Below are 26,769 nucleotides of genomic sequence, written 5' to 3'. Positions count from 1 at the left end.
CTAGAGAGAATAACATTTTGAAAAAGCTCATTCTGGGTGGAAAAATACCCATGGGTGGAAAAATGCCCATTTTGTAGCAAATCTGCTACAAAATGGGCATTAGGAGGACCTGAAAACTTGTATGGATATTAACTCCTTAAAGACCTGCAAATTGTTTGTTTATACACTTTTGTTATTTTCAAGAGCAATAACTTTTTTTATTTTTCTGTTGATATGGCCATACGAGGGCTTATTGTTTGATTGGATAACTAGTTTTGAATGCCACTATTAAACTTACCATATCATGTACTGAAAAATGGGAACAAAAAAATTCAAAGTGAATATGCTATTCACTACAGGTGCTTCTTACAAAACTAGAATATCATCAAAAAGTTAATTTATTTCAGTTCTTAAATACAAAAAGTGAAACTCATATTATATAGAGTCAATACAAACTGTGATCTATTTTACGTGTTTTTTTTGTTAATGTTGATGACTATGGCTTGCAGCCCATGAAAACCCAAAAGTCATTATCTCAGTAAATTAGAATACTTTATAACATCAGCTTGAAAAATGATTTTAAAATCCGAAATGTTGGCTTACTGAAATGTATGTTCAGTAAATGCATACTTGGTTGGGGCTCCTATTGCATCAATTACTGCATCAATGTGGCATGGCATGGAGGTGATCAGCCTGTGTCAATTCTGAGCTGTTATGGAAGCCCAGGTTGCTTTGATAGCAGCCTTCAGCTCGTCTGGATTGTTGGGTCTGGTGTCTCTCATCTTCCTCTTGACAATACCCCATAGATTCTGTATGGGGTTAAGGTCAGGTGAGTTTCTTGTTTTTAAACCTGGTATTGGTAGTTTTGGCAGTGTGGACAGGTGCCAAGTCTTGCTGGAGAATGAAATTTCCATCTCCAAAAAGCAGGTCGGCAGAGAGAAGCACAAAGTGCTCTAAAATTTCCTGGTAGACAGCTGCGCTGACTTTGGTCTTGATTAAACACAGTGGACCTACACCAGCCGATGACATGGCTCTCCATGTTATTTTTTCACTTTTTGTTAGTCTACTTAGGGAACTTAAACCTGCGATTTCTTGATTATCCATACAATACATCACAATACTGCAGTATTACAGTATATTGTAAAATTCTGGTCTTCTACGAAGCCCAGCTAATTGTGGGCAATCAATGGTCTCCAAACTGATGGTGACACCTTGGAGCCCTTTGAAAAGCTTCTGTTATGTGTGACGCTACATTCAAGAGGTGAAACGGGTGCATCAGTTACTCACGGGTGAGGACTATGTAAAACAGCCGGCACCTGTGGTGTATGGAGAAGGCTCAGTTCCTGAGTCTAATGCATATAGTGATTTAGAATAAATTAATTGTGAAAATCTGCATAAAATATTATTACATGCAGGGATTATTCTGTAGTGTGGGAATTAGGTTTTAAAAATGCCTTTCACTTACATTTAACTAAAGGCTACTGCTGAAAACCAGAAGCAAATCTTTATAATTCTCTATGGTTTCCACATTTGGTGACAGTTACATTGATACTTTGTACTGAGTACAATATATTATTCTTAAACAGTGTGAATTCAATACAGTTTTGTCAAATTAAGTCCCATGGTTTCATCGTCTTATAGGCTTTGGACTTTTCAGTTTGTCTCATTTTTTCAGTTTTACGTGCCACCAGTTCCTGTCACCTTAATCAGATTTGTGTGAAAAATTCCCCTGTCAGATTTTTACAGCCGGTCAGATTCAATCTGTAACAGCTACGATATGAGATTAGTAACTAGTAAATGAGAAGCACAGAACTATTAATATTAACTAGTCACATAACGCTACTTACTAGGCTATAATATAGAAATTGTACAATTCAGCCCTTCATTTAGACAGAGTTGAACATGTATTGATTTACATAAGAGACAAAGTAAAAAAAATATGAAATATTGGCAAACAACTAATTTTAAAATTCTCAAGTATCTAACAAAATTGACTACCTGTGCTGGTTGATATTTACCATCAAACTCCACCAGTCCAAGACAGAAGAGTCCTTCTTTCCTTTTGCTTTCCTGTTTCATTCATTGTAGGATGAGACCATTTCCCCTTCAGTTGTTTCTTAAACCTCCTGAGCAGATCTCTAGTACATATAAATGTGACAACCTCATGCAGTAAATGTATACATTCAAAAAAGAGGGCAGCACTCCATATTCTGTGAGATAATGTGTAGGTGTTTATTCAAGCCCACATCTCCTTGCAACGTTTCGGCTCCAAATGAGCCTTTCTCAAGGCTGTCCTCCATGTTATTCTCCCAAACACACTGTCCTCCATGTTATGCTCTCCCTCATAGACTCTCCTTCATGTTATTCTCTCCCTCACAGACTGTCCTCCATGTTATTCTCTCCCTCACACACTGTCCTCCATGTTATTCTCTCCCTCACAGACTGTCATCCATGTTATTCTCTCCCTCACAGACTGTTCTTCATGTTATTCTCATTCTAGTATATGTATGTACAGTAGTTTATTTATGAACGCTGATTGGTCGAGGCCAGCCGGGCTCCCATCCTGCGCCCCCATCCTGTCATGTGCTGCTCCCTTCCTGCGCCCCATCCTGTCATGTGCTGCTCTCATCCTGTGTCCCCATGCTGTCATGTGCTGCTCCCATCCTGAGTCCCCATGCTGTCATGTGCTGCTCCCATCCTTCGCCCCATCCTGTCATGTGCTCCTCCCATCCTGCGCCCCCATTCTGTCATGTGCTCCCATCTTGCGCCCCTATTCTGTAATGTGCTGCTTTCATCCATATGCCCTATATGCTGCTCTATAAAGTTTAATGGCCCCCATAAGATGCTCCTTAGTATATGCCCTGTATGCCGCTCCATAAAGGGTGATGGTCCCCATAAGATGCTGCATAGTATATGCCCCGTATGCTGCTCCATAAAAGTTGATGGCCCCCATAAGATGTTCCATAGTGTTATATGCGACGTATGCTGCTGCGATAAACAAAATAAAAAATGACATACTTACCTATCATTGCTGGGCGCCGAGTGCCGCAGTGTCTCTTCAAGAAAATGGCGCCGGAAAGCGCGGACTGCGCAGGCGCCGATTGCCGTAGAGTCTCTTCAAGAAAATAGCGCCGATTCCGGGAGCAGTGGGACATTCGGCAGAATCGGGGCATGGGGACACTGTAGCGATGGACTTCATCAGTAGGTTAGAACGTGACGCTGACATCGGTACCAGCGCAGTTGGCGCTTTCCAGCGCCAGTTTTTCCTAAAGACGGACACAGAGGCTATAATGTAACGCTGGGAGCGTCTGCGCAGGCGCTTGTGCAGTATATGAAGTGATGGGACAGAGTGATGCTCCCAGTGTTATATTATATATATATATATATATATATATATATAACAATTGTATAGTTGAATAGAGAGGAGTGTAAAGTGTCTAAACACCTTACAGGCCACATTATAACCCAACTTTCACACTGAACTGGGGGCAGCCTGTGGAGCAGTCTTATTTTACATATTGCTTTCTCATAATGTCAAACATTGATCCTTAATGGAGTTTTCCAGGCTGAAATTTAAAGCCTGACCATCACTGTATGTGACAACATACTGCCAAATAGCGACAGTGAGCGTTTGACACACTGTCATAATTCCTTTGTATTCCGCATGTGGATGGGCAGTCACAAGATCACATATATGCTATTGGCATAGGTGCGATCATGTGCTGACTAGACTTACTCAGATCAATAGAAGAAAATTGAGATTAGCGGTTTGAGACTAATTGGCTCATGTCATGACCACAGGAATGCAAATCGACCAACTGGAAGGGTAATATAGGGGAATTGTGGAATTGTGACAGTGTACAGATTGCATACTGTCAGGATTTGGCAGTCTTCGGACACAGAGAGTGACTGCAGAGCTTTCATTTCAGGACAACACCTTTAATAATACAGGTATGCAAAATTTGGGTTTATGAAAATTGTTTCAAATCCAATTACTGATTCATATATATTCTTATGTCCTGATTTAAAAAAAAACACTTCTATTTTTAACCATTAAGTATAGATTTTGTACAAAACATGAAATTGTGTACAAGCAGGATGAACAAGGAAAATCTTTATTGTAGCCAAAAATATACACTATAAAAATGTATTAGACATTCATTCTGCAACTCTATTGAAAATTAATTATTGTGCCTTTTCCTTTCCTCTTCAAAGCTTGATACCTTTTCTCTTATAGAAAGCTTACAGATCTTCCATGTGAAGCATCCAGCAGTAGTTCCCCTATCATTTTCCATCTCCCTTGGTATCCTGATGAAATCTTTCCCCTTTCTCTTCGCTAAAAGCACCAAGGTTTTCAGGAAAGTAGTCCAAATGGGAATGTAAAAAATGTAACTTCAAATTCATCAGACAGCTCAAGAGTTTGAAACGTTTCAGCATGTTCTCTGTTATGAACTTACATTTTGGATCTTCACAACTTCTTTAAAAGAATCCCAAGCCCTTTTCGCAACAGCTCTCATTTTTGTTTTGAAAACATCATGCTTCATGGGTTTCCAAGTATCCTGACCCACAAAAATGCCTTCCTTCAGTTTTGCTTCGGACAGTCCCTGACACTTGGTACACAGGTACTTAAATGTCTCTCCTTCCTTTGGTAGAGCTTTCACAAACTGCTTCATCAGTCCAAGCTTAATGTGAAGTGGTGGCAGGAGAACTTTGGTTCAATCAACTAAATTTTCTACAACTGAGTCTAGGTTGTGAAGATGTTCTCGTTGGCCAACTTTTTGGACTCTAGTGATAAGTACTATCTCAGTTGTCCCATTCACACAAAAAGCATGGTTACTTTGTGTATCCTCCTTGCTGCCCAAAGAGCAAAGAGATAACTTTGAGATCATCACCACATATTGACCATTCTTGATTCTCGTAGTTAAGTTTCTTCAGAATAAAGTCTAAATTCTCATGTCCTACATGCACTGAATCATACTTGCTGCCACTGGCACTAGCACAACTTTCAGACTTTTTTTGAATGAATCAATAAAGAGTCTCCACTTACTCACATTGCGCTTAATATTACATTTTTCCATCAGCCTAGGAACATCACTGCAATACACTAGAGCACCGTGTTGAGAAAAGTATGGCAAGAGTTCCTTTTCTCTGCTTCTGTAACATGAAAAAAAGATTCTAACCAATCTAATGACAGAAAAATCATCCACCAAAGGTCACGCAAAGGTGTCAAAGTATGATGCAAGAAAAAGCCTATGGAGTTAGTGTTTGTGAAAAAACTAGGTGATGGAATTTTTTTTAGATTTTTAATGAGTTCAGCTATTGAAATTATATAAAAAATCACCTTTTACTTTTCAAGCAACTTTATCCTTGCAGACCTAAATAACAGCATTTAGAGGCTGGACAACTTATTCACTGGTTGTGAAATCAATTCAAGATGTATACTCAGCAAAACATAAATATTCTTTTAAGGAATGGTTACTGACTTCCCCTATGTTGACATTCCACTACATACCATATCTCATTCTGCAGTCAAGTTCCTAGAGATATATCCAACAATGTCTATGAAGCCAAGTTTCTGTACCTCTCTATTGACATGTCTGAATATATTAAGTTGTGAGTAGTTACCTGTCAGGCGAGTCATGTTTTTATTTGCAGAGTAAAATCTGAGAACTACTGTCATGCGATAATAGCTAGCTACTGAATGTCGATTCCATTCATAAAATGAGGGAGAAAGGTTGTTATTATTTCTATTTACATGTAAGACTTCTAAGATGAGAAATAAAAAGGTTTAAGTACCATATCTCTAAATGTAACCAACTAAGCAGTCCCCTTTTTGTTATGAAAATCATTTAAACGGAAATGTTTGAAATCTCTCATTTATTTATCTACACTGTTTTATTATGTGAAATAAGATATAACTCCAGATCAAATGCTAATACAATCTAGTTCAAGAACTTGATAAAGAAACACTTAAAACTAAATTTGTAGTGGATTCTCCAAAAAGTGCTGTCTACAGATGGGTGTCATTGGGTTGGCTTATATTCCAAGTAATGTTCCATGGCTCTATAGAGAGTCAGTCATTTATTTAGACAGCAGTCTAGTATTCGTACCCCTTAACATTTGCCACATATTTTCACGCTGCTCCTGCAACGATTTTATTAGGATTTTAGGTGATATATCAACACAAAGTACCGTAACATGTATTTGTGAAGTGTAAAGGAAATTAATGATGCATGGTTTTCTAATTATTTTAAAAACATAAATCTGAAATTTGTGACATGCACTTGTATTCAGCCTCCTGTAGCCTGACGCCCCTGAATAAAATCCTGAGTGAACAGTTGTATCCAGAAGTCACATGATTAGATTGATAAACCTGTGTGTAATTTGTTGTCCGTATACTGCAACTACAGTTGTTCTGGGAAGGCCTCCGAAGTTTCTTTGAGAACATTAGGGATCAAACAGCATCATGAAAACCAAGGAACACACCAGACATGTCAGGGATAAAGTTATAGAGAAGAGTACAGCAGGATTAGGTTATGAAAAAATTGCCCATGCAAGAAAAATTTACATGTTGCAGATTTCAAACACCACAACAGGTCAGTTTACAATGAATAAGAAAAAACAGGGGGCATGAGATATCTATAAATCCCATCCATATTGCTTAAATTGAAGGAACATGCCCTTTTTACACAGCATTAAGAATTGAGATGAGCGAACTTGTTCGTAAACGTTCGCCCATCTCAAATTCAGCATGAACGTAGCACATTCGGATTTGTGTTCGGTTTTCTGAGCAAATTTCTTCAAAGTCGTCAAATTTCAGTCAAAGATCGGTAAATGATAGCGTTTCCACTAATTCTTTTGTTTTCAATTGATCTAGGATAGTGGTGCTGTATGATAAGCGGAGAGACGTGTTTTATGAGAGAAGGGGGTATGTTTAGGTCAGAGAAGCGGCGGAGTATAATTTTTATTTCTTTTTTTATGTCATAGCTTGAAGCGTGTACATTCTGGCTGCCAATCAGGTCACAGACACCATCAACAAAGTCATGACACAAGGTTTTCTGTGATTCGCTACTGAAGTCACATGTCCCTCTCCATATAAAAAGCTGCCATATTGTTATGATGGTGCCATTTTCTCAGTGTAACAGCTAGAGGCTGCTCCTGCACCTAACTAGGTTGTGTTAAAACTGTGTTGCCTTCTGGAGACCTCATTTGCTAATCCAAATCATTTGGGCTAAAATAGTCCTAATATAGGGGTTCAGCCAGGAGACCCTATTTGATAATCCAAATAGTTTGGGCTAAAACTATGTTGCACTGAGGGATCAGGAGGCCCCATTTGCTAATCTAAATCATTAGGTCTAAGGGTGTTGATCAGGAACACTATCTAAGAAAATAAATGATTGTTCCTTTAGTGATAGGTGACTGACAGCTGTGGGCCTAAGGTTGTGAAACAGCAGGGGAAGGGTACATACAACATGAGTGGGAAAAGCCGAGGTCATGGTGGAAGGGGGAATAGGCTTGGTATTGTACATGTACGTGGGTTAGGTGTTAATGTTAATGGAAGCTCAACTGAACAAATACCGTCTCATCCTATTCAAAGACAGGTGACAACATCTGTTATCTGGATGGGCTACTCGACTCTCTTTCTTTGGTAGCCACACAGCGGTATGCCTTGTAGATGAGGCTCAGAAGAAGCATGTGCTTCAGTAGATGGCAAATGCTGCATCAAGTGGCATCTCCTTTTCTTCCTCCACCTTAACACCACGCACAGTAAAATGCTCAAAGTTGGCACCCCAATCACCCTTGTTTCCCCCGCATCACAAATTTCCAACCACTCAACTGACTGCGGTGAACCACAGATGGGCCAGTCTGCAGGGCTGTCTACACATTCTATTCCATGGGCATCTGTTATGAAAGGCAATTCAGAATCACAATGGACATGGAGGTCAGACATGGACATGGACATGGAGTGATCTGACAATAACCCAAAATAATAGAACGAGCTCTGAGACGTGGGAACTCTGCAGACCGCAATCCCTAATCCTATCAAACCACACTAAAGGTAGCCGTGGAGCGCTCCTGACCAGAACCTAGGCGCCTCATCACAGCCTGAGAAACTAGCTAGTCCTAAAAATAGAAAAATAAGCCTACCTTGCCTCAGAGAAATTCCCCAAAGGAAAAGGCAGCCCCCCACATATAATGACTGTGAGTAAGATGAAAACACAAACATAGAGATGAAACAGATTTAGCAAAGTGAGGCCCGACTAGCTGAACAGAACGAGGATAGGGAAGATAACTTTGCGGTCAGCACAAAAACCTATAAATAACCACGCAGAGGGGACAAAAAGACCCTCCGCACCGACTAACGGTACGGAGGTGGTCCCTCTGCGTCTCAGAGCTTCCAGCAGGCGAGAAAAACCAATAAAGCAAGCTGGACTGAAAAATAGCAACAAAATAACATAAGCAAAACTTAGCTTTGCAGAGCAGCAGGCCACAGGAATGATCCAGGGAAAAAACAAGTCCTACACTGGAACATTGGCAGGAAGCATGGATCAAAGCATCAGGTGGAGTTAAGTAGAGAAGAAGCTAACGAGCTCACCAGATCACCTGAGGGAGGAAACTCAGAAGCTGCAGTACCACTTTCCTCCACAAACGGAAGATCCCAGAGAGAATCAGCCGAAGTACCACTTGTGACCACAGGAGTGAACTCTGCCACAGAATTCACAACAGGCATCAGAGATCTGCTACAAAGATTCACAGAATCCAGAGAAGGAAATCTGCACCGATGCCCAACATTTTTTCATGTTGAATCTTCACTGTGGTGTCAGGACAGGAAGAGGAGTAGGGTGACTCTCGGAGCAAAGATTGGGAGAACTGACTGGATGACAATGAGGTTGTTGGTCCCACTGGGTCTGAACCCAGAGACACGCAGCTGAGTAGCTCAGCAGAAAAGGTGGTAAAGGAGGAACACGAGGAGGTTATGTTGCAGATTGCCAACACTGGTCATGATTCTGCAGTTCGCAGGGGCATCAAGGGTTGCCTAGCCTGTGCATTTTTTGAGGTTGCAAAGGATGACCCTGTCATGATATGTACTTTTGCCCTGTCCTGTATTTGAATAATATGCCATTTGATGTATGTAACTGTTCTCTGGTTTCTATTAGCTGTAATTTATGTATTTTCTTGTGCTGGGAGTTCACCTGTAACAATATGTCTCCTTCCCTCAATGCTTGCAGCCCTAAGCTATAATGTAATTAAGCTTTGTCAACATCACTAGTGAAAGAATAGCCATTCTTCCTCACAGCAGGTGGCTAGTCAAATGTACATACTACATAGACAACTTGGAGCCCACCAGTCTAGAATCTTCTGGTGGATCCAACCATTGAATAGAAGGTGTGACCCCTACCCCCCTTCATGGGTGGATCCCAGGAGCTCAGACAATCCATTCTTATTTTGAGATCAGATGTGAGTTGATCCTTGAAGGAGAAGGAGTGGGGATTCTTAGCTGAGGCAAGACCCCACGTCCAGCTGTGACTGCGGAAGCGAACGGGGCGAGACTTGAGCTGAGGACATATCTCGTCATTCGTGGGATTGTTTTGGGATCCCTTGGACTAATTGTGGACTATTGCTTTGTTACCTGGCACAAGGATTATCGGGAGGTGCCCCCGAATATGATCCCTTGGACTAATTGTGGACTCTGTAGATCTACCTGCATGTGTTGTTCCAGCGTTCTTGATAATAAATCTGTAGAATCATCCCTCGGCCTGTTGTCCCTTCTTGCTCTGCCGTACACCGACCCCATCACAAACTGGTTGGCAGCAGAGGGATCAGAGCAGAAGGAATGGAGGACAAAGGCCCATCAACATCGGGAACCAGCACCACAGAGTACAAGAACTGGACTGCGATGAACCTACAAACAAAGGCCCGTGAACTGGGAGTCAGCTACAAGGGACTCTCCAAGGAGCAGCTTATTGAGGCTTTGGAAGGAGTTCTCCTGCAAGATGACGCTGAGGAAGGATCCTCACAGCAAATGGAGGAAAGACTGCAGCCGGAGACCCCCTCACCAGGAGAAGAGCTGGATTCAGTCCCTACAGATGTTCTTCTAGGAAATGATGTGGGAAATCTTCATTGCCACTTTGTCGGTGCGGTAACCAGAAGTCAAGCCAAGAGAGCAGCGGATGTGGACGTTTACAACCCATCCATGGAAATGAGGCCACCAGAACTACTGGCACAGCCGATGATCAGGGGCTAAGACAAAAGACTGTCCATGTGAATATGATTAAGGACTACCATGACCGAAACATTCCAATGATAGCAAGCTGTCAGCTGGCTTCAGAAGATAGTCAAGAGGATGAGGACTCCCTACCTGATCTCGTTGAAGCAGCGAGAGCCCCATCCACTGTGGAACATGTTCGTCTGAGAGATCACTTGGATTCCTTACAGAAAAACCAGATGCTGGGAGTGCTTCAACAGAGACGGGCTGCTTTCTCATCCCAACCAGGTCGAACCACCGTCACCCAACATCATGTGGACACTCAGGGTATCCGTCCCATACAACAGGCTCCTTACTGGGTACCTGAATCATTTCGACACACCATGCAGCACGAACTGGAGGAGATGTTACAGCTTGGGGTAATCCAGGCCTCCCATAGCCCTTGGGCCTCTCCTGTGGTGTTAGTACCCAAGAAGGATGGGAGTACTCGGTTTTGTGTGGACTATCGACGACTAAACGACCATACCGTCAGTGATCCTTACCCAATGCCCCGTATTGACGAACTTCTAGACCGCCTGGCTGGGTCCCGATATGTCACTACCTTGGATCTCAGTAAGGGATACTGGCAAATCCCCCTGACAGAGGAAGGGAGAGAACGGTCCGCTTTTATAACCCCCTTTGGTCTGTATGAATTTCTAAACATGCCCTTTGGAATGAAGAATGCCCCTGCAACCTTCCAGAGAATGGTGGACCAGATCCTCCGGGGATGTGGTGACTTTGCTTGTGCCTACTTGGATGATATCGCCATCTTCAGCCAGACGTGGGAGGAACATCTGAACCAAGTAGCCATTATTCTTGACTTGCTTCTTGCAGCAGGCCTAACCATTCGACCAGATAAATGCCAATTGGGGATGGGTGAAGTCCAGTACCTAGGGCATAGAGTGGGAGGAGGGAAGCTCCGTCCTGAACCCACCAAAATCCAGGCTATTAGAGACTGGCCTGTACCCCAAACTAAGAAACAAGTTATGGCTTTTTTGGGCACTGCCAGTTATTACCGAAAATTTGTTGCTCATTTCAGCACTGTGGCCAAGCCTCTTACCGACCTGACCAAGAAAACGATGCCCCGGCTGGTGATCTGGACTCCAGCCTGTGATGAGGCTTTTAACCGGCTGAAGGACACTCTGGTCTGCGACCCTGTTCTGGCTGCTCGTATCTGTATGGACGAGAATTCACTGTGGTTACTGATCACAATCCCCTCATCTGGCTGAACATAGTCTCTGGGGACAATGGACGCTTACTACGATGGAGCCTGGCTCTGCAGCCCTATAACTTTACCATACAGTATAGAAGAGGCAGCCAACACCAAAATGCAGATGGACTGTCCAGGCAAGAGGAGCCCTGAGTCCGGTCAGCCATGCCTGTGTGTACTTAACCAGCGACCTGTAGAGGTCCCTAGTACGTACACAAATTGGGAGGGGAAGGGAGTGTCATGATATGTACTTTTGCCCTGTCCTGTATTTGAATAACATGCCATTTGATGTATGTAACTGTTCTCTGGTTTCTATTAGCTGTAATTTATGTATTTTCTTGTGCTGGGAGTTCACCTGTAACAATATGTAACATACATAGTAACATAGTAACATAGTTAGTAAGGCCGAAAAAAGACATTTGTCCATCCAGTTCAGCCTATATTCCATCATAATAAATACCCAGATCTACGTCCTTCTACAGAACCTAATAATTGTATGATACAATATTGTTCTGCTCCAGGAAGACATCCAGGCCTCTCTTGAACCCCTCGACTGAGTTCGCCATCACCACCTCCTCAGGCAAGCAATTCCAGATTCTCACTGCCCTAACAGTAAAGAATCCTCTTCTATGTTGGTGGAAAAACCTTCTCTCCTCCAGACGCAAAGAATGCCCCCTTGTGCCCGTCACCTTCCTTGGTATAAACAGATCCTCAGCGAGATATTTGTATTGTCCCCTTATATACTTATACATGGTTATTAGATCGCCCCTCAGTCGTCTTTTTTCTAGACTAAATAATCCTAATTTCGCTAATCTATCTGGGTATTGTAGTTCTCCCATCCCCTTTATTAATTTTGTTGCCCTCCTTTGTACTCTCTCTAGTTCCATTATATCCTTCCTGAGCACCGGTGCCCAAAACTGGACACAGTACTCCATGTGCGGTCTAACTAGGGATTTGTACAGAGGCAGTATAATGCTCTCATCATGTGTATCCAGACCTCTTTTAATGCACCCCATGATCCTGTTTGCCTTGGCAGCTGCTGCCTGGCACTGGCTGCTCCAGGTAAGTTTATCATTAACTAGGATCCCCAAGTCCTTCTCCCTGTCAGATTTACCCAGTGGTTTCCCATTCAGTGTGTAATGGTGATATTGATTCCTTCTTCCCATGTGTATAACCTTACATTTATCATTGTTAAACCTCATCTGCCACCTTTCAGCCCAAGTTTCCAACTTATCCAGATCCATCTGTAGCAGAATACTATCTTCTCTTGTATTAACTGCTTTACATAGTTTTGTATCATCTGCAAATATCGATATTTTACTGTGTAAACCTTCTACCAGATCATTAATGAATATGTTGAAGAGAACAGGTCCCAATACTGACCCCTGCGGTACCCCACTGGTCACAGCGACCCAGTTAGAGACTATACCATTTATAACCACCCTCTGCTTTCTATCACTAAGCCAGTTACTAACCCATTTACACACATTTTCCCCCAGACCAAGCATTCTCATTTTGTGTAGCAACCTCTTGTGCGGCACGGTATCAAACGCTTTGGAAAAATCGAGATATACCACGTCCAATGACTCACCGTGGTCCAGTCTATAGCTTACCTCTTCATAAAAACTGATTAGATTGGTTTGACAGGAGCGATTTCTCATAAACCCATGCTGATATGGAGTTAAACAGTTATTCTCATTGAGATAATCCAGAATAACATCCCTCAGAAACCCTTCAAATATTTTACCAACAATAGAGGTTAGACTTACTGGCCTATAATTTCCAGGTTCACTTTTAGAGCCCTTTTTGAATATTGGCACCACATTTGCTATGCGCCAGTCCTGCGGAACAGACCCTGTCGCTATAGAGTCACTAAAAATAAGAAATAATGGTTTATCTATTACATTACTTAGTTCTCTTAGTACTCGTGGGTGTATGCCATCCGGACCCAGAGATTTATCTATTTTAATCTTATTTAGCCGGTTTCTCACCTCTTCTTGGGTTAGATTGGTGACCCTTAATATAGGGTTTTCATTGTTTCTTGGGATTTCACCTAGCATTTCATTTTCCACCGTGAATACCGTGGAGAAGAAGGTGTTTAATATGTTAGCTTTTTCCTCGTCATCTACAACCATTCTTTCCTCACTATTTTTTAAGGGGCCTACATTTTCAGTTTTTATTCTTTTACTATTGATATAGTTGAAGAACAGTTTGGGATTAGTTTTACTCTCCTTAGCAATGTGCTTCTCTGTTTCCTTTTTGGCAGCTTTAATTAGTTTTTTAGATAAAGTATTTTTCTCCCTATAGTTTTTTAGAGCTTCAATGGTGCCATCCTGCTTTAGTAGTGCAAATGCTTTCTTTTTACTGTTAATTGCCTGTCTTACTTCTTTGTCTCTTTCCCCCAATACTTGCAGCCCTAAGCTATAATGTAATTAAGCTTTGTCAACATCACTAGTGAAAGAATAGCCATTCTTCCTCACTGCAGGTGTCTAGTCAAATGTACATACTACATAGACTACTTGGAGCCCACCAGTCTAGAATCTTCTGGTGGACCCAATCATTGAATAGAAGGTGTGACCCCTACCCCCCTTCATGGGCGGATCCCAGGAGCTCAGACAATCCATTCTTATTTTGAGATCAGATGTGAGTTGATCCTTGAAGGAGAAGGAGTGGGGATTCTTAGCTGAGGCAAGACCCCACGTCCAGCTGTGACTGCGGAAGCGAACGGGGCGAGACTTGAGCTGAGGACTTATCTCGTCATTCGTGGGATTGTTTTGGGATCCCTTGGACTAATTGTGGACTATTGCTTTGTTACCTGGCACAAGGATTATCGGGAGGTGCCCCCGAATATGATCCCTTGGACTAATTGTGGACTCTGTAGATCTACCTGCATGTGTTGTTCCAGCGTTCTTGATAATAAATCTGTAGAATCATCCCTCGGCCTGTTGTCCCTTCTTGCTCTGCCGTACACCCCGTCACAGACCCACCTAATGTTATCTGCCAAATTTGCAATAAAAGACTCAGATGATGCAAAAATTGCAATAATTTGACTACTACTGTACATGCATGAACCAGTACATGCGCGATCAACATGCTTTAGTGTGGGATTCTCACTGCGCTAAAATGCGGACTAGCGGGCCTCGCCAACCACTGGCCGTCTCATCAACCACTTCTACTGCTTCTTCCTCCTCTGTCACCGTGCCATGTGTTCTCACACAGGTCTCCGGCCACATCATCCCCACTTGTTTACACCCTACAATCAGGGTGAATGAAAGCCCGTCAGCTGTTACAGAAGTGGACGTGCCTGCTGTTTTTGTTTCACCAAGCAAAACACTTCTTTCTCAATCCACCATATCCACCATAACACCATAACACCTGGAGCAGAACAATATTGTATCATACAATTATTAGGTTCTGTAGAAGGACGTAGATCTGGGTATTTATTATGATGGAATATAGGCTGAACTGGATGGACAAATGTCTTTTTTCGGCCTTACTAACTATGTTACTATGTTACTATGTTACTATCTCCGCATGCACCTCACTCAGTCCAGCAGTTTGCCCTGTTCCCCCTAACCACCCTCTCTTAGCACCGCAGCCGGCCCTCGGTTCCACAGTTGTGGTCTTGTAAAAGAATGTTTCCACCTACATATGCCAAAGCTAAGAGCTTGAACTGCACCATCGCCAATCTGTTGGCCATGGAAATGCTGCCTTTCCTCCTGGTGGATACAGACGGTTTCCGGATGCTGATGGCCATTGCAGTCCACCAGTACCAGTTGCCCAGTCGCCATTACTTCTTTAAGAAAGCTGTGCCTGTGCTACACAAGCATGTCGCAGACAACATCATCCATTAACTAAAAAAACTCTATGTCTTCCATTATGCATTTCACCACTGACATCTGGATGAGCAAACATAGGCTGGGGCATCTTGCTGACTGGGCACTCAGTGTCTCTGGTGGCTGTTGGGGAAGATGGTCAAGGGGCTGCTACACAAGTCTTGGAATCCCCAAGGCTTACAGGACAAACATCTGTATCAAACACTTCCTCCACTGTTTCTGGCTCCTCCACCTCCTCTAGGGCCTCCAACTGCGCCCTTAATGGGACACGGATTCCAACAATGCAAAGAGAATCCCCCCACCTCTGTACTGCACAGCCATGGCTCACTGCAATCAGGCAGTGTTTAAATGATATGCTTTGGAGTGCGCAGTCACAAGAGTTGTGGACAGCTATCCAGGCCGAGTTAGCGCAATAGCTGTGTTCACTAAATCTGGAACCATGGAAGACCGTGTGCCATAATGTTGCAAACCTGTTGGCAGCTCTACGCCAGGGAAAACTCACACACATGCCTTGCATGGCTCATGTCTTCAAACTGGTGGTACAGCAATTTCTCTGCCACTATCCCAGCCTGGATTTGCTGCTGCAGAAAGCACAGTCACTATGTGCTCACTTCCAATGATCGCACTCTGAAGGTCATTGACTTGCATTTCTATAAAGGTCTTTCAGCCTACCGGTTAACAGTTTGGGTTTGGAGATTATCTCTCATCCTGCGATCCCGGTTACATATGCCACCACACATTGACAGACTCATTGTCTATTTTCAACATATTAACTTTACTCAACAAGTTCCGTTCAGTCACAGATATTGCACAGTGGTTTTCATTAGTCACAGTTCCTTGAAACCTTGCCTCTCGGATGTACCACCTGCTACCACAGCGTCTCACCTTTCTGACCCAGTTCTTGCCTGTGAATCCCCATCCGTTTTCCCTTCTTGGTGTTAAAGTAAGGTTGGCTCCTACAGTTGTGGCCAAAACTATTGACACCCCTGCAATTCTGTCAGATAATACTCCGTTTGTTCCTGAAAATGATTGCAATCACAAATTCTTTGGTATTATTATCTTCATTTAATTTGTCTTAAATGAAAAAACACAAAAGAGAATGAAGCAAAAAGCAAAACATTGATCATTTAACACAAAACTCCAAAAATGGGCCAGACAAAAGTATTGGCACCTTCAGCCTAATACTTGGTTGCACAACCTTTAACCAAAATAACTGCGACCAACTGCCTCCGGTAACTATCAATGAGTTTCTTACAATGCTCTGCTGGAATTTTAGACCATTCTTCTTTGGCAAACTGCTCCAGGTCCCTGATATTTGAAGGGTGCCTTCTCCAAACTGCCATTTTTAGATCTCTCCACAGGCCTTCTATGGGATTCAGGTCTGGACTCCTTGCTGGCCACCTTAGAAGTCTCCAGTGCTTTCTCTCAAACCATTTTCTAGTACTTTTTGAAGTGTGGTTTGGGTCATTGTCCTGCTGGAAGACCCATGACCTCTGAGGGAAACCAAGCTTTCTCACACTGGGCCCTACATTATGCTGCAAAATTTGTTGGTAGTCGTCAGACTTCATAATGCCATGCACACGGTCAAGCAGTCCAGTGCCAGAGGCAGCAAAGCAACCCCAAAACATCAGGGAACCTCCGCCATGTTTGACTGTAGGGACCCTGTTCTTTTCTTTGAATGCCTCTTTCTTTCTTCTGTAAACTCTATGTTGATACGTTTGCCCAAAAAGCTCTACTTTTGTTTCATCTGACCAGAGAACATTCTTCCAAAATGTTTTAGGCTTTTTTAGGTAAGTTTTGGCAAACTCCAGCCTGGCTTTTTTATGTCTCGGGGTAAGAAGTGGGGTCTTCCTGGGTCTCCTACCATACAGTCCCTTTTCATTCAGACGCCAACGAATAGTACGGGTTGACACTGTTGTACCCTCGGACTGCAGAGCAGCTTGAACTTGTTTGAATGTTAGGGTATCGTCACACTATAACATTTCGATCGCTACGATGGTACGATTCGTGACGTTCCAGCGATATCGTTACGATATCGCTGTGTCTGACATGCAGCAGCGATCAGGGATCCTGCTGAGAATCGTACGTCGTAGCAGATCGTATGGAACTTTCTTTCATCGCTGGATCTCCCGCTGTCATCGCTAGATCGGTGTGTGTGACACCGATCTAGCGATCTAGCGATGCGATCCAGCTATGCGTTCGCTTGTAACCAGGGTAAACATCGGGTAACTAAGCGCAGGACCGCGCTTAGTTACCCGATGTTTACCCTGGTTACAAGCGTTAAACTAAAAAAAAACAAACAGCACATACTTACATTCTGGTGTCCGTCAGGTCCCTTGCCGTCTGCTTCCCGCACTGTGACTGCCGGCCGTAAAGTGAAAGCAGAGCACAGCGGCTGTGCTTTCACTTTCACTTTACGGCCGGCAGTCACTGAGTGCGGGAAGCAGACTGCAAGGGACCTGACGGACACCAGAATGTAAGTATGTGCTGTTTGGTTTTTTTTTTTAGTTTAACGCTTGTAACCAGGGTAAACATCGGGTAACTAAGCGCGGTCCTGCGCTTAGTTACCCGATGTTTACCCTGGTTACCCAGGGACCTCGGCATCGTTGGTCGCTGGAGAGCTGTCTGTGTGACAGCTCCCCAGCGACCACACTACGATTTACCTACGATCACGGCCAGGTCATATCGCTGGTCGTGATCGTAGGTAAATCGTATAGTGTGACGGTACCTTAAGTCAAGGTTCTTTATCCAACATCCGCACAATCTTGCGTTGAAATCTTTTGTCAATTTTTCTTTTCCGTCCACATCTAGGGAGGTTAGCCACAGTGCCATGGGCATTAAACTTCTTGATTACACTGCGCATAGTAGACACAGGAACATTCAGGTCTTTGGAGATGGACTTGTAGCCTTGAGATTGCTCATGCTTCCTCACAATTTGGTTTCTCAAGTTCTCAGACAGTTCTTTGGTCTTCTTTATTTTTTCCATGCTCAATGTGGTACAAAAAGGACACAGGACAGAGGTTGAGTCAACTTTCATCCATGTCAACTGGCTACAAGTGTGATTTAGTTATTGCCAACACCTGTTAGGTGTCACAGGTAAGTTACAGGTGCTGTTAATTACACAAATTAGAGAAGCATTACATGATTTTTGAACAATGCCAATACTTTTGCCCACCCCTTTTTATGTTTGATGTGGAATTATATCCAATTTGGCTTTAGGACAATTCTTTTTTGTGTTTTTTAATTTAAGACAAATTAAGTGAAGATAATAATACCAAATAATTTGTGTTTGCAATCATTTTCAGGAAGAAACGGAGTATTATCTGACAGAATTGCAGGGGTGTCAATACTTTTGGCCACAACTGTATATACTAAGCTGCTTGATGTATTTTTGATAAAATCACAGTTTTGTCAGCAGGAGATTATCACTCTAGGAGTAGTAAACCAGCTTCCATGTAGTCCTTCATAACTATGTGTTTTGAATAACCTCACCCCCACCACTGATTGGCAGCTTTCTGTCTATGCACAATGTACACAGTAAGCTGCAAATCACTGGTGTGGACTGGGTTATATAGAGCAGCCCCTATATCATGCTACATGCACACAGGGCAGAGAAAACCTGGTGCCAGATTCCCATTAAACGAAAAAGAAGCTTGAGGTCTGGGCCTGCTGTGTTCAGCTGTTGACAACTGAGTCTACATAGAGTAGGTGAGTAGGTGTTTTTAAGATGGAAAATTAGTTTTATGTACAGTATATTCCCATTACTAGTAAAATTTAGAGATTTATTGCAAGTGTAAAATATCTGAAAGTCAACAGATTTAGATGCACCAGTGTTAAGCCTTTATTGAGATTACGGTAGTTTCTTCTTTTGAGTTTTTTGTACCTCGTGGCAGCTTTCTGCAGTGAGCTGATAGTACTGTAAATAGCTTATTTCTAGCTTAATATGATATACCACCAGACAGTTCTATCTTGCTTCTATTAATGTTTCACCTAAGCCTCAGCAAAGTTTTCAGAACTCTGTTAAAACAAGTGGTAAAAAGGGGAAGGTCAGAAAGTTTGTATATTTATGTATCTATGGAGACTCTTCAAACAGTCTGTCCTCTGATATACGTTTCTTTATTTGGCGTTAACATCTCTCGAAGCAGCTCCATCCTTCATCCACCAGGAGCACAATTGGAACTGTGTTCTAGGAATGAAAAAGCAAAGTCAGTGGGATATATGATACCTTGATCCGGAAGAAAGGGGATTCCATATTGCTAGTTATCCTCTCTTCTTCACAGTTTATGGGTTTCAACTCTTTCAGTACCAAACACCAAATAAATAAATGCCGGCTAGAATGTATCACATATATATAGTCTTTATTATGTAGTAAAACCCATAGAAACCAATAGTAAATGAAGTACTCCTACAGGTGTATAAATGAAGTTTATAACAGAGTGGCCTAAACAACAGACTATAGTCATAAAATGGCATTGGTTGTCGTATTGTGACAACCAATATTACGGTAAGACAGAAATTAAAGTGGCAATGAACACTATTGTGAGAGTTCCCTGTGCACAACAATCACTAACGATAAATGAAAACCAGAGTAACCATGCAAACAAGTTGCTTCTACCCTCCATATCCCCACATATGGCAGGCAGATCTGGATGGGTCTCTGGTATATCTGAAGAGCTGGTTTTGTAAATTCTTCAACCCCAATTCATCATTGTTGTTTCTCTATATATTAATTTGCTCTTTAGTATTTGTGCCTTTTTTAAAGATTGGTGCCAATGCTTAAGTTCTCTTTCTTTTTTAAAGGAGTATTCTCAAATTATTAAATTATTTAAATTAGATAGCATAAAAATAAGCAAATTTGCAAATACCTTGTTGTTTTTTTCTGCCTGCTGTCATTCTCTTGCAATGAGAGTTTTTAACTTACATAGATAGTGTACTGCTGGTTTCCATGAAGCTTGGCTTCCAGTGCCTGCACAGACCCTGGCCACCTGTACGCACTAGATATATTCCAAGAGATGGGTTGAATTGTAACGTACCAGTCAGCTCTCTCCAGCCAGTTTATTTCAGTACAGAAGTTATCAGCTCACCTCCATCCTTCTCAGCTCCTGATAAGATGCTTGTATTGGAACTGTTTCAGGATATCCCGGGGCTAGGGGCTCCTTCCCTATCCCTAAAGCTAGGGGCGTCCTAGCTATCTCTGCTCCCCGGTTTACTTCTTATTGTGAAGATGCTGGAGCCACATGCATTGCTGAGCTTCAAAATCAGCCCTTCTCTATCCCCTCCCCCACCCAGAGAAGTGGGGAATTGTAGTTTATAAGAATAGACAAACCAGACTAACAAGGGAAGACATACAGAAATAAATGAAAATACCAATCACATACAACAACAGAGTGGAACCCTGGGAAGTAAAGGAAGGAAAAATCAAATAGGAGAGGATGAGGATGCACACACAGACAAATCACCATGCAGCAGTCTTCTCAACAGTGCTCCAAATGCCTCCACAATCAACCAACACCTCCAACTTCCGGAACCAGGCAGTATGAAACTAACCTTGGTGAGGATATGTAGCAGAAGAGAGTGGCCAGGCCATCACTGAACAGCTGAGATGATCAAAACAGGAAAAGTCCAGGAGCTCTCAGCTGAACAGATTAACCCCTGCACTGCTAACAGAAACCTGCACTGTTTAATATGATGGTGAAGTGCTTCTGATAAGTGCAGGAGTATGTGGCATTAGACACTGCAGTCTTCTGGCCCCTCTCTGTCACAGTAAGCCTGTGACACTGCTGTTATAAATCTTGCAAAATCACCTGCCCCCATGATAACTGCTTTTAGAGCAGTTCTCTTAATCACAGCTCTCACTGAGCTCATTCAAATGCCCTGTTATCTTTATGTGTAAATACAGAGGTAGCAGTGTAAACTCAGAACAAACCACTGATAACTGAATATGTGACAGCAAAACATGTGCTGAGCTTTATAATTCCAGTAATACTACAATTCTGCTCATCAGAACTGTCAATCAAGGAGCAGTGCCAGCTCTGCCTGAAACTCGCAAGTAAAGAGTCTGCGTAGCTCTGAGCTGCTCAAGAGAAAACTTTTTATTCATCCCCAAAAACTTCGCTTATACAGAAATTGTAGCTTGACTCATGAAATCCAACCTTTACCAAAAAGAAGTCTGGCACATATAACTCCAGTCCATTTTAATTACTCTGGTTTGCATGTATATATATATATATATATTGTAGAGATAGAGAGAAAGACAGGGATTTGTGATACTTCTGTGTAGCATATTTATGTGGTATTTATGGATAGTAGGATTATAGGTATCGGCTTTCTGTACCATCACAAAATGAAAGGGTTAATAGGTTTCTTTTGCATTCATAATGAAACATGTCATGCAGTAATGTAGTTTTTTAATTCATATACTTAGTATTTTTGGGACTTTATGGAATTTCCAGTTAATTTATTAGATATATTAAAAATACTGTAAATATATAAATTAGGTTTTCTCTTTCAGGTTGATGAAATTTACCATGATGAATCGCTGGGGGTCCATATTAACATAGTGCTGGTTCGGATGATCATGGTAGGATACAGACAGGTAAGAATTCAAGAATATGATGTTAGGATCTAAGTGCTTTTCAGTTGGCCATACAGTACATGTAAAATGTTCTGGACTATTGGAAAATGGAAATAGTTTTATTGAAACCAACAGAGAAATGTATGAAATATTTTTCTTCAACATATTTCACTTTTTACTCACTTGGAGCCACATGCGAAACATTTGCAGTGCTGGAATTTTGCCCTTAAAAAACAGGGTTGTAACTGTACAGTATAGTGATACATACACAAAAGATGCAAACAAAAAAGTTGAGTTCATGCCATGATTCACAGCCAATCTTCCACAGCAATTGATCAAAATAAGAGAAGGAGGCTCGCAAGGGTTGAAAGTTGAAGAAGAGCTCATGGCTGCCATATGTAGCTTAGTAGCAAAATAGTTAAAATCTGTTAATGTTAGAAACAAAAATTCTGTAAAGTTTAGTAAAATTAAAACAAGCAAAAATATCATAAAAATATTATCATTCATTACATTATTCAAACTCCTTATTAAACAAATAAAACTATGGCAGAATTGCTCTGTTATTTGCATCACCGCACCCCCATTTCCCATAAAAAATAAATAAATAAATAAATAAATAAATAAATAAATGCTAACATATATGCACACCAAATAATGCTATCAAATAGTAGAAAATGTTTTGCAAAAAAATAAATTAACGAACTACAGGGTGATTAAAAATATTCATAGGGTTTCAAAGAGATATATTTCAAAATGTATTACATGTACTATAGTGAATAGCACATGATAATGAACATAACCTCTCCAGGTTTAACACATTCTTACAAATGTTTTACGTGTTTTCCTTTTGTCACATGACACATCTATGGAGAAATCCAGTTTGACCCAAACACACTGCAGCATGTCCCGGTCAATGATCATTAGAGCGGTCCTGGAGCTCATCCAGTGTTGCTGGCAAAGGCGGCATGTAAACAATGTCTTTGACATACCCCCCAAGGAAGAAGTCACACACTGTTATATCGGGAGACCTGTGGTGCTTATCGGAAGGTTTCAAGTCAACACCAGTACATCATCAATCCACCAGTTTGGGAGTTCCTCGTTGAGATAGCGACTCACCTCTGAATGCCAGTGATGTGAAGCTCCGTCTTGTTGGAAAAAAAAGTCTTTTAAATCAATTGTCAGTAGTGGAGACAACCATAACTGTAACATATCGAGTTTCGATGGGCCCGTCACTGTATTTTCAGAAGAAAAAGGGCCTGTACACCTTTGTTTTCGAGACTGCACAGAAAACATTTACTTTTACAGAATTTCTTTCAATTTCCACAGTGGCATTGAGATTTTACGTTCCCCATATTCAGACATTTTGATAGTTCACCTTTACCCTTAAGTGGAAGGTTGCCTCGTCATTGAACACTAGCCGGGAAGCAAATTTGTCATTTTAAAAGGTTGCCTGAAAAAGTGCACAGAATTCGTAGTGGATGCATAAATGTGGAAATAGCTGTATGCGGTATGGTTTCTCATGCAGTCGCCATTGGAGAATATTCAAAATAGTAGGCTGAGGAATGGCAAGTTCAAAACTTGCACATCGTGTAGATTTCTGTGGGCTACGTGCAAAAGTCTCTCTAACTCTGTCCACTGTTTTGCCTGTAAAACTTGGTCATCTGGGACTTTTACGAACACAAGCATCCTGTGTCCTTAAATTGTTGATGCCACCACTGAATGCTCTGGTGTTAAAAGTTAAAAAACACAGATGCACCAATAAAATATAAAATGATATATGAATAATAATATAAATCTGAAATCAATAATATCAGTGCTCTGTGAAAGGATAGTGACTAAACACTAAAATGTGAAAACAAACACTACAACCAAAACCTGGAACGCCAAAGGGAGTGAATCCACACAGGAGATAAATATTAAATAGCCTTTATTATAGTGAAATGGCAACAAAGTTATACATAAAAATATTAAAAAATCAATAAAAACAAGTACGCGGTTTTATAACAGGACAATTAGAAAAAAAATACAATTATGGTGATACATATATGTGGTGACCTCCAGTACCGGTTAATACAGATAGAACACTAAAAAAATATAAAAATGTGTAAAGAAGAAAAAAATAAAAAATACAAATTTTTTTTTTTAAATATATATATATACAATTATCTGTGTACTGAAACATATGTGCAAAATTGCAAAAACCAAATAATTAAATCGAGCAGCAAAAAATTATTTATCAAAAGAAACTCACTGAATAGTGGCGTGTATGATATACAATATACCCTGTGTTAAAAATATATATGTGCAATATTATAACATAAATAAGAGCCAAGCTATTGGCTCAAAAGCACCGGATAAAGTGCATACGTGCAAAAAAAGAAGATGCAGGAGATGGGCGAAAAAAATAGTCACAAAATAATGAAAGTGTCAGGACCTGGTGACTCTCCCGAGAGGTAATTTACAGACAGTGACCTTTCTTTTACATTTGTTTATTGCACTTTGCACCTTGCTGGTGTGTTCACTTTGCCTGCAGCTGCGTACTGCTTTCACTTGTGGCTCTGCACCCATTGAGAAAATACCCATGGCACATTGCATATTATGGCTGTGTGTTTTTTGTGGCTCTGCACACTAACATATGTGGCACAAGGATAGATCCCTTATATTTTTGCACTATATTTTAGTACGTTAATTGTGTGCTGTTTCACTTTCATTATTTTGTGGCTATTTTTTTCGCCCATCTCCTGCATCTTCTTTTTTTGCACGTATGCACTTTATCCGGTGCTTTTGAGCCGATAGCTTGGCTCTTATTTATGTTATAATATTGCACATATATATTTTTAACACAGGGTATATTGTATATCATACACGCCACTATTCAGTGAGTTTCTTTTGATAAATAATTTTTTGCTGCTCGATTTAATTATTTGGTTTTTGCAATTTTGCACATATGTTTCAGTACACAGATAATTGTATATATATATTTAAAAAAAAAAAAAATTTAATTTTTTGTTTTTTTCTTCTTTACACATTTTTATATTTTTTTAGTGTTCTATCTGTATTAACCGGTACTGGAGGTCACCACATATATGTATCACCATAATTGTATATTTTTTCTAATTGTCCTGTTATAAAACCGCGTACTTGTTTTTATTGATTTTTTAATATTTTTATGTATAACTTTGTTGCCATTTCACTATAATAAAGGCTATTTAATATTTATCTCCTGTGTGGATTCACTCCCTTTGGCGTTCCAGGTTTTGGTTGTAGTGTTTGTTTTGAATGCTCTGGTGTCCAGGTACCGGTCACTTTCATACTGTCTTCGGAACACTAGTTGCACAGTAACAATTGATTTACGCTTCTCATACTCTAGAACAGTGGACCACAACCTTTTTTCCATCAGGGACCAGCTCCAAGTAAGAGTATTTTTCCATGACTCCGCAGCACGGGGTGGGACAGTGGCAGAGCTTTGGTCATATGGGGGCAGGATATGGAGGGGGTTGGAGTTTAGTTTAGTGCATACTTATTATTTAATTATAACTCACCATAGGTTTAGAATGAGTGGGAGCACCGGACTTGTTTCCCTGGATCAGTGGGAGCACTGAGCTTGTTTTCCTGCAACAAGACGGTCCCATCTAGGGGTGATGGGAGACAGTGACACCCGAAATGTGTTCCTTATGTCAAGTCTACTCCGTAATGTCATTTTTGTTGCTTTAATTGCAGAAAATCCAGTTTCACACAGATAGGATGTTGGATATGGAAGCAGAGTTTTTAGTGCTTTTGTGGCGATCTCAGGATATTCTGCCTTGACTTTAATCCAGAACGTTGGGAGATTTGACATCTCAAACATACTTTTAAGGCTACCATCATTTGCAATCTCAAATTGGTCTTCTTCAAGCATGGACAATGTTGATTCAACTGGATTGTTCACAAATGGGTTGTGAATCCATTCCTTCCTAGTTCGTGGGACTTTTGTTGGTTGGAAAGTAATGCTCAAACTGTACTGAAAGCTGAGATAGATGATCATGCACCAGCTGGGAGAATGAAGGTTCAGGCTCAGTCTCATCGAAAATCCCTGCTCTGCTAATATTTGAAACATATCAAATATCCCTGTTCTTACTCACCGTCCCCACACTTTTAGTTTGGCTTTGAATGCAGCAACTTTATCTGCCAACTTGAAGGCAGTTGTCATTCTGCCCTGAAGTGACAGATTAAATTCGTTCAACAAGTTGAATATGTCACATAAGTAAGCAAGTTTTGTGACCCATTCCTTACTTCTGAAATGTGCTGCAAGTGGCAATTCTTTTTCTAAAAGAAATCTATGAAGCGGTTCTCGTAATTCAAAAACTCTGGCCAGTGCTCTACCATTAGAAAGCCATCTGACTTCTGTGTGTAAGAGAAGACGCTTGTGCTCCGTATCCATCTACTCACAGAGCTGCTCAAACAGACGTGAGTTAAGGGCGTATGCTTTGATGTGATTAATAACTTTAATCACATCTTGCAAAATGCTGTTAAAGGGAACCTGTCACCCCGTTTTTTGAGATTGAGATATAAATACTGTTAAATAGGGCCTGCGCTTTGTGTTACTATAGTGTATGTAGTGTACCCCGATTCCCCACCTATGCTGAGAAATAACTTACCAAAGTCGCCGTTTTCGCCTGTCAATCAGGCTGGTCAGGTCGGGAGGGCGTGTTCACAGCGCTGGTTCTTCCTCAGCTTTACGTTGGTGGTGTAGTGGTGTCCGCATGTTGAGGTAACTAATCCACTGTGGGCACGTGAACAAGCAGCGCGCGATCTGCGCTGCTTGTTCACGTGCCCACAGTGGATTAGTCACCTCAACATGCGGACACCACTACGCCACCAACATAAAGCTGAGGAAGAACCAGCACTGTCAACACGCCCTCCCGACCTGACCAGCCTGATTGAC

General features: G+C 41.4%; 1 protein-coding gene across 1 annotated transcript in view; it reads left to right on the top strand.

The window, feature by feature from the left end:
- ADAMTS14 (ADAM metallopeptidase with thrombospondin type 1 motif 14) overlaps positions 1 to 26,769 on the top strand; it is a 247,040-nt gene that overhangs the window by 93,709 nt on the left and 126,562 nt on the right. The window contains exon 6 of the mRNA XM_069753303.1: positions 21,783 to 21,866. Coding sequence (XP_069609404.1) covers positions 21,783 to 21,866 — 84 coding nt within the window. The remainder of the gene's footprint in view (positions 1 to 21,782; positions 21,867 to 26,769) is intronic.

The sequence above is a fragment of the Ranitomeya imitator genome, chromosome 2, assembly GCF_032444005.1.
Source record: "Ranitomeya imitator isolate aRanImi1 chromosome 2, aRanImi1.pri, whole genome shotgun sequence".
NCBI classification, from domain to species: Eukaryota; Metazoa; Chordata; class Amphibia; order Anura; family Dendrobatidae; genus Ranitomeya; species Ranitomeya imitator.
This window is presented reverse-complemented; position numbering and strand designations above follow the sequence as displayed.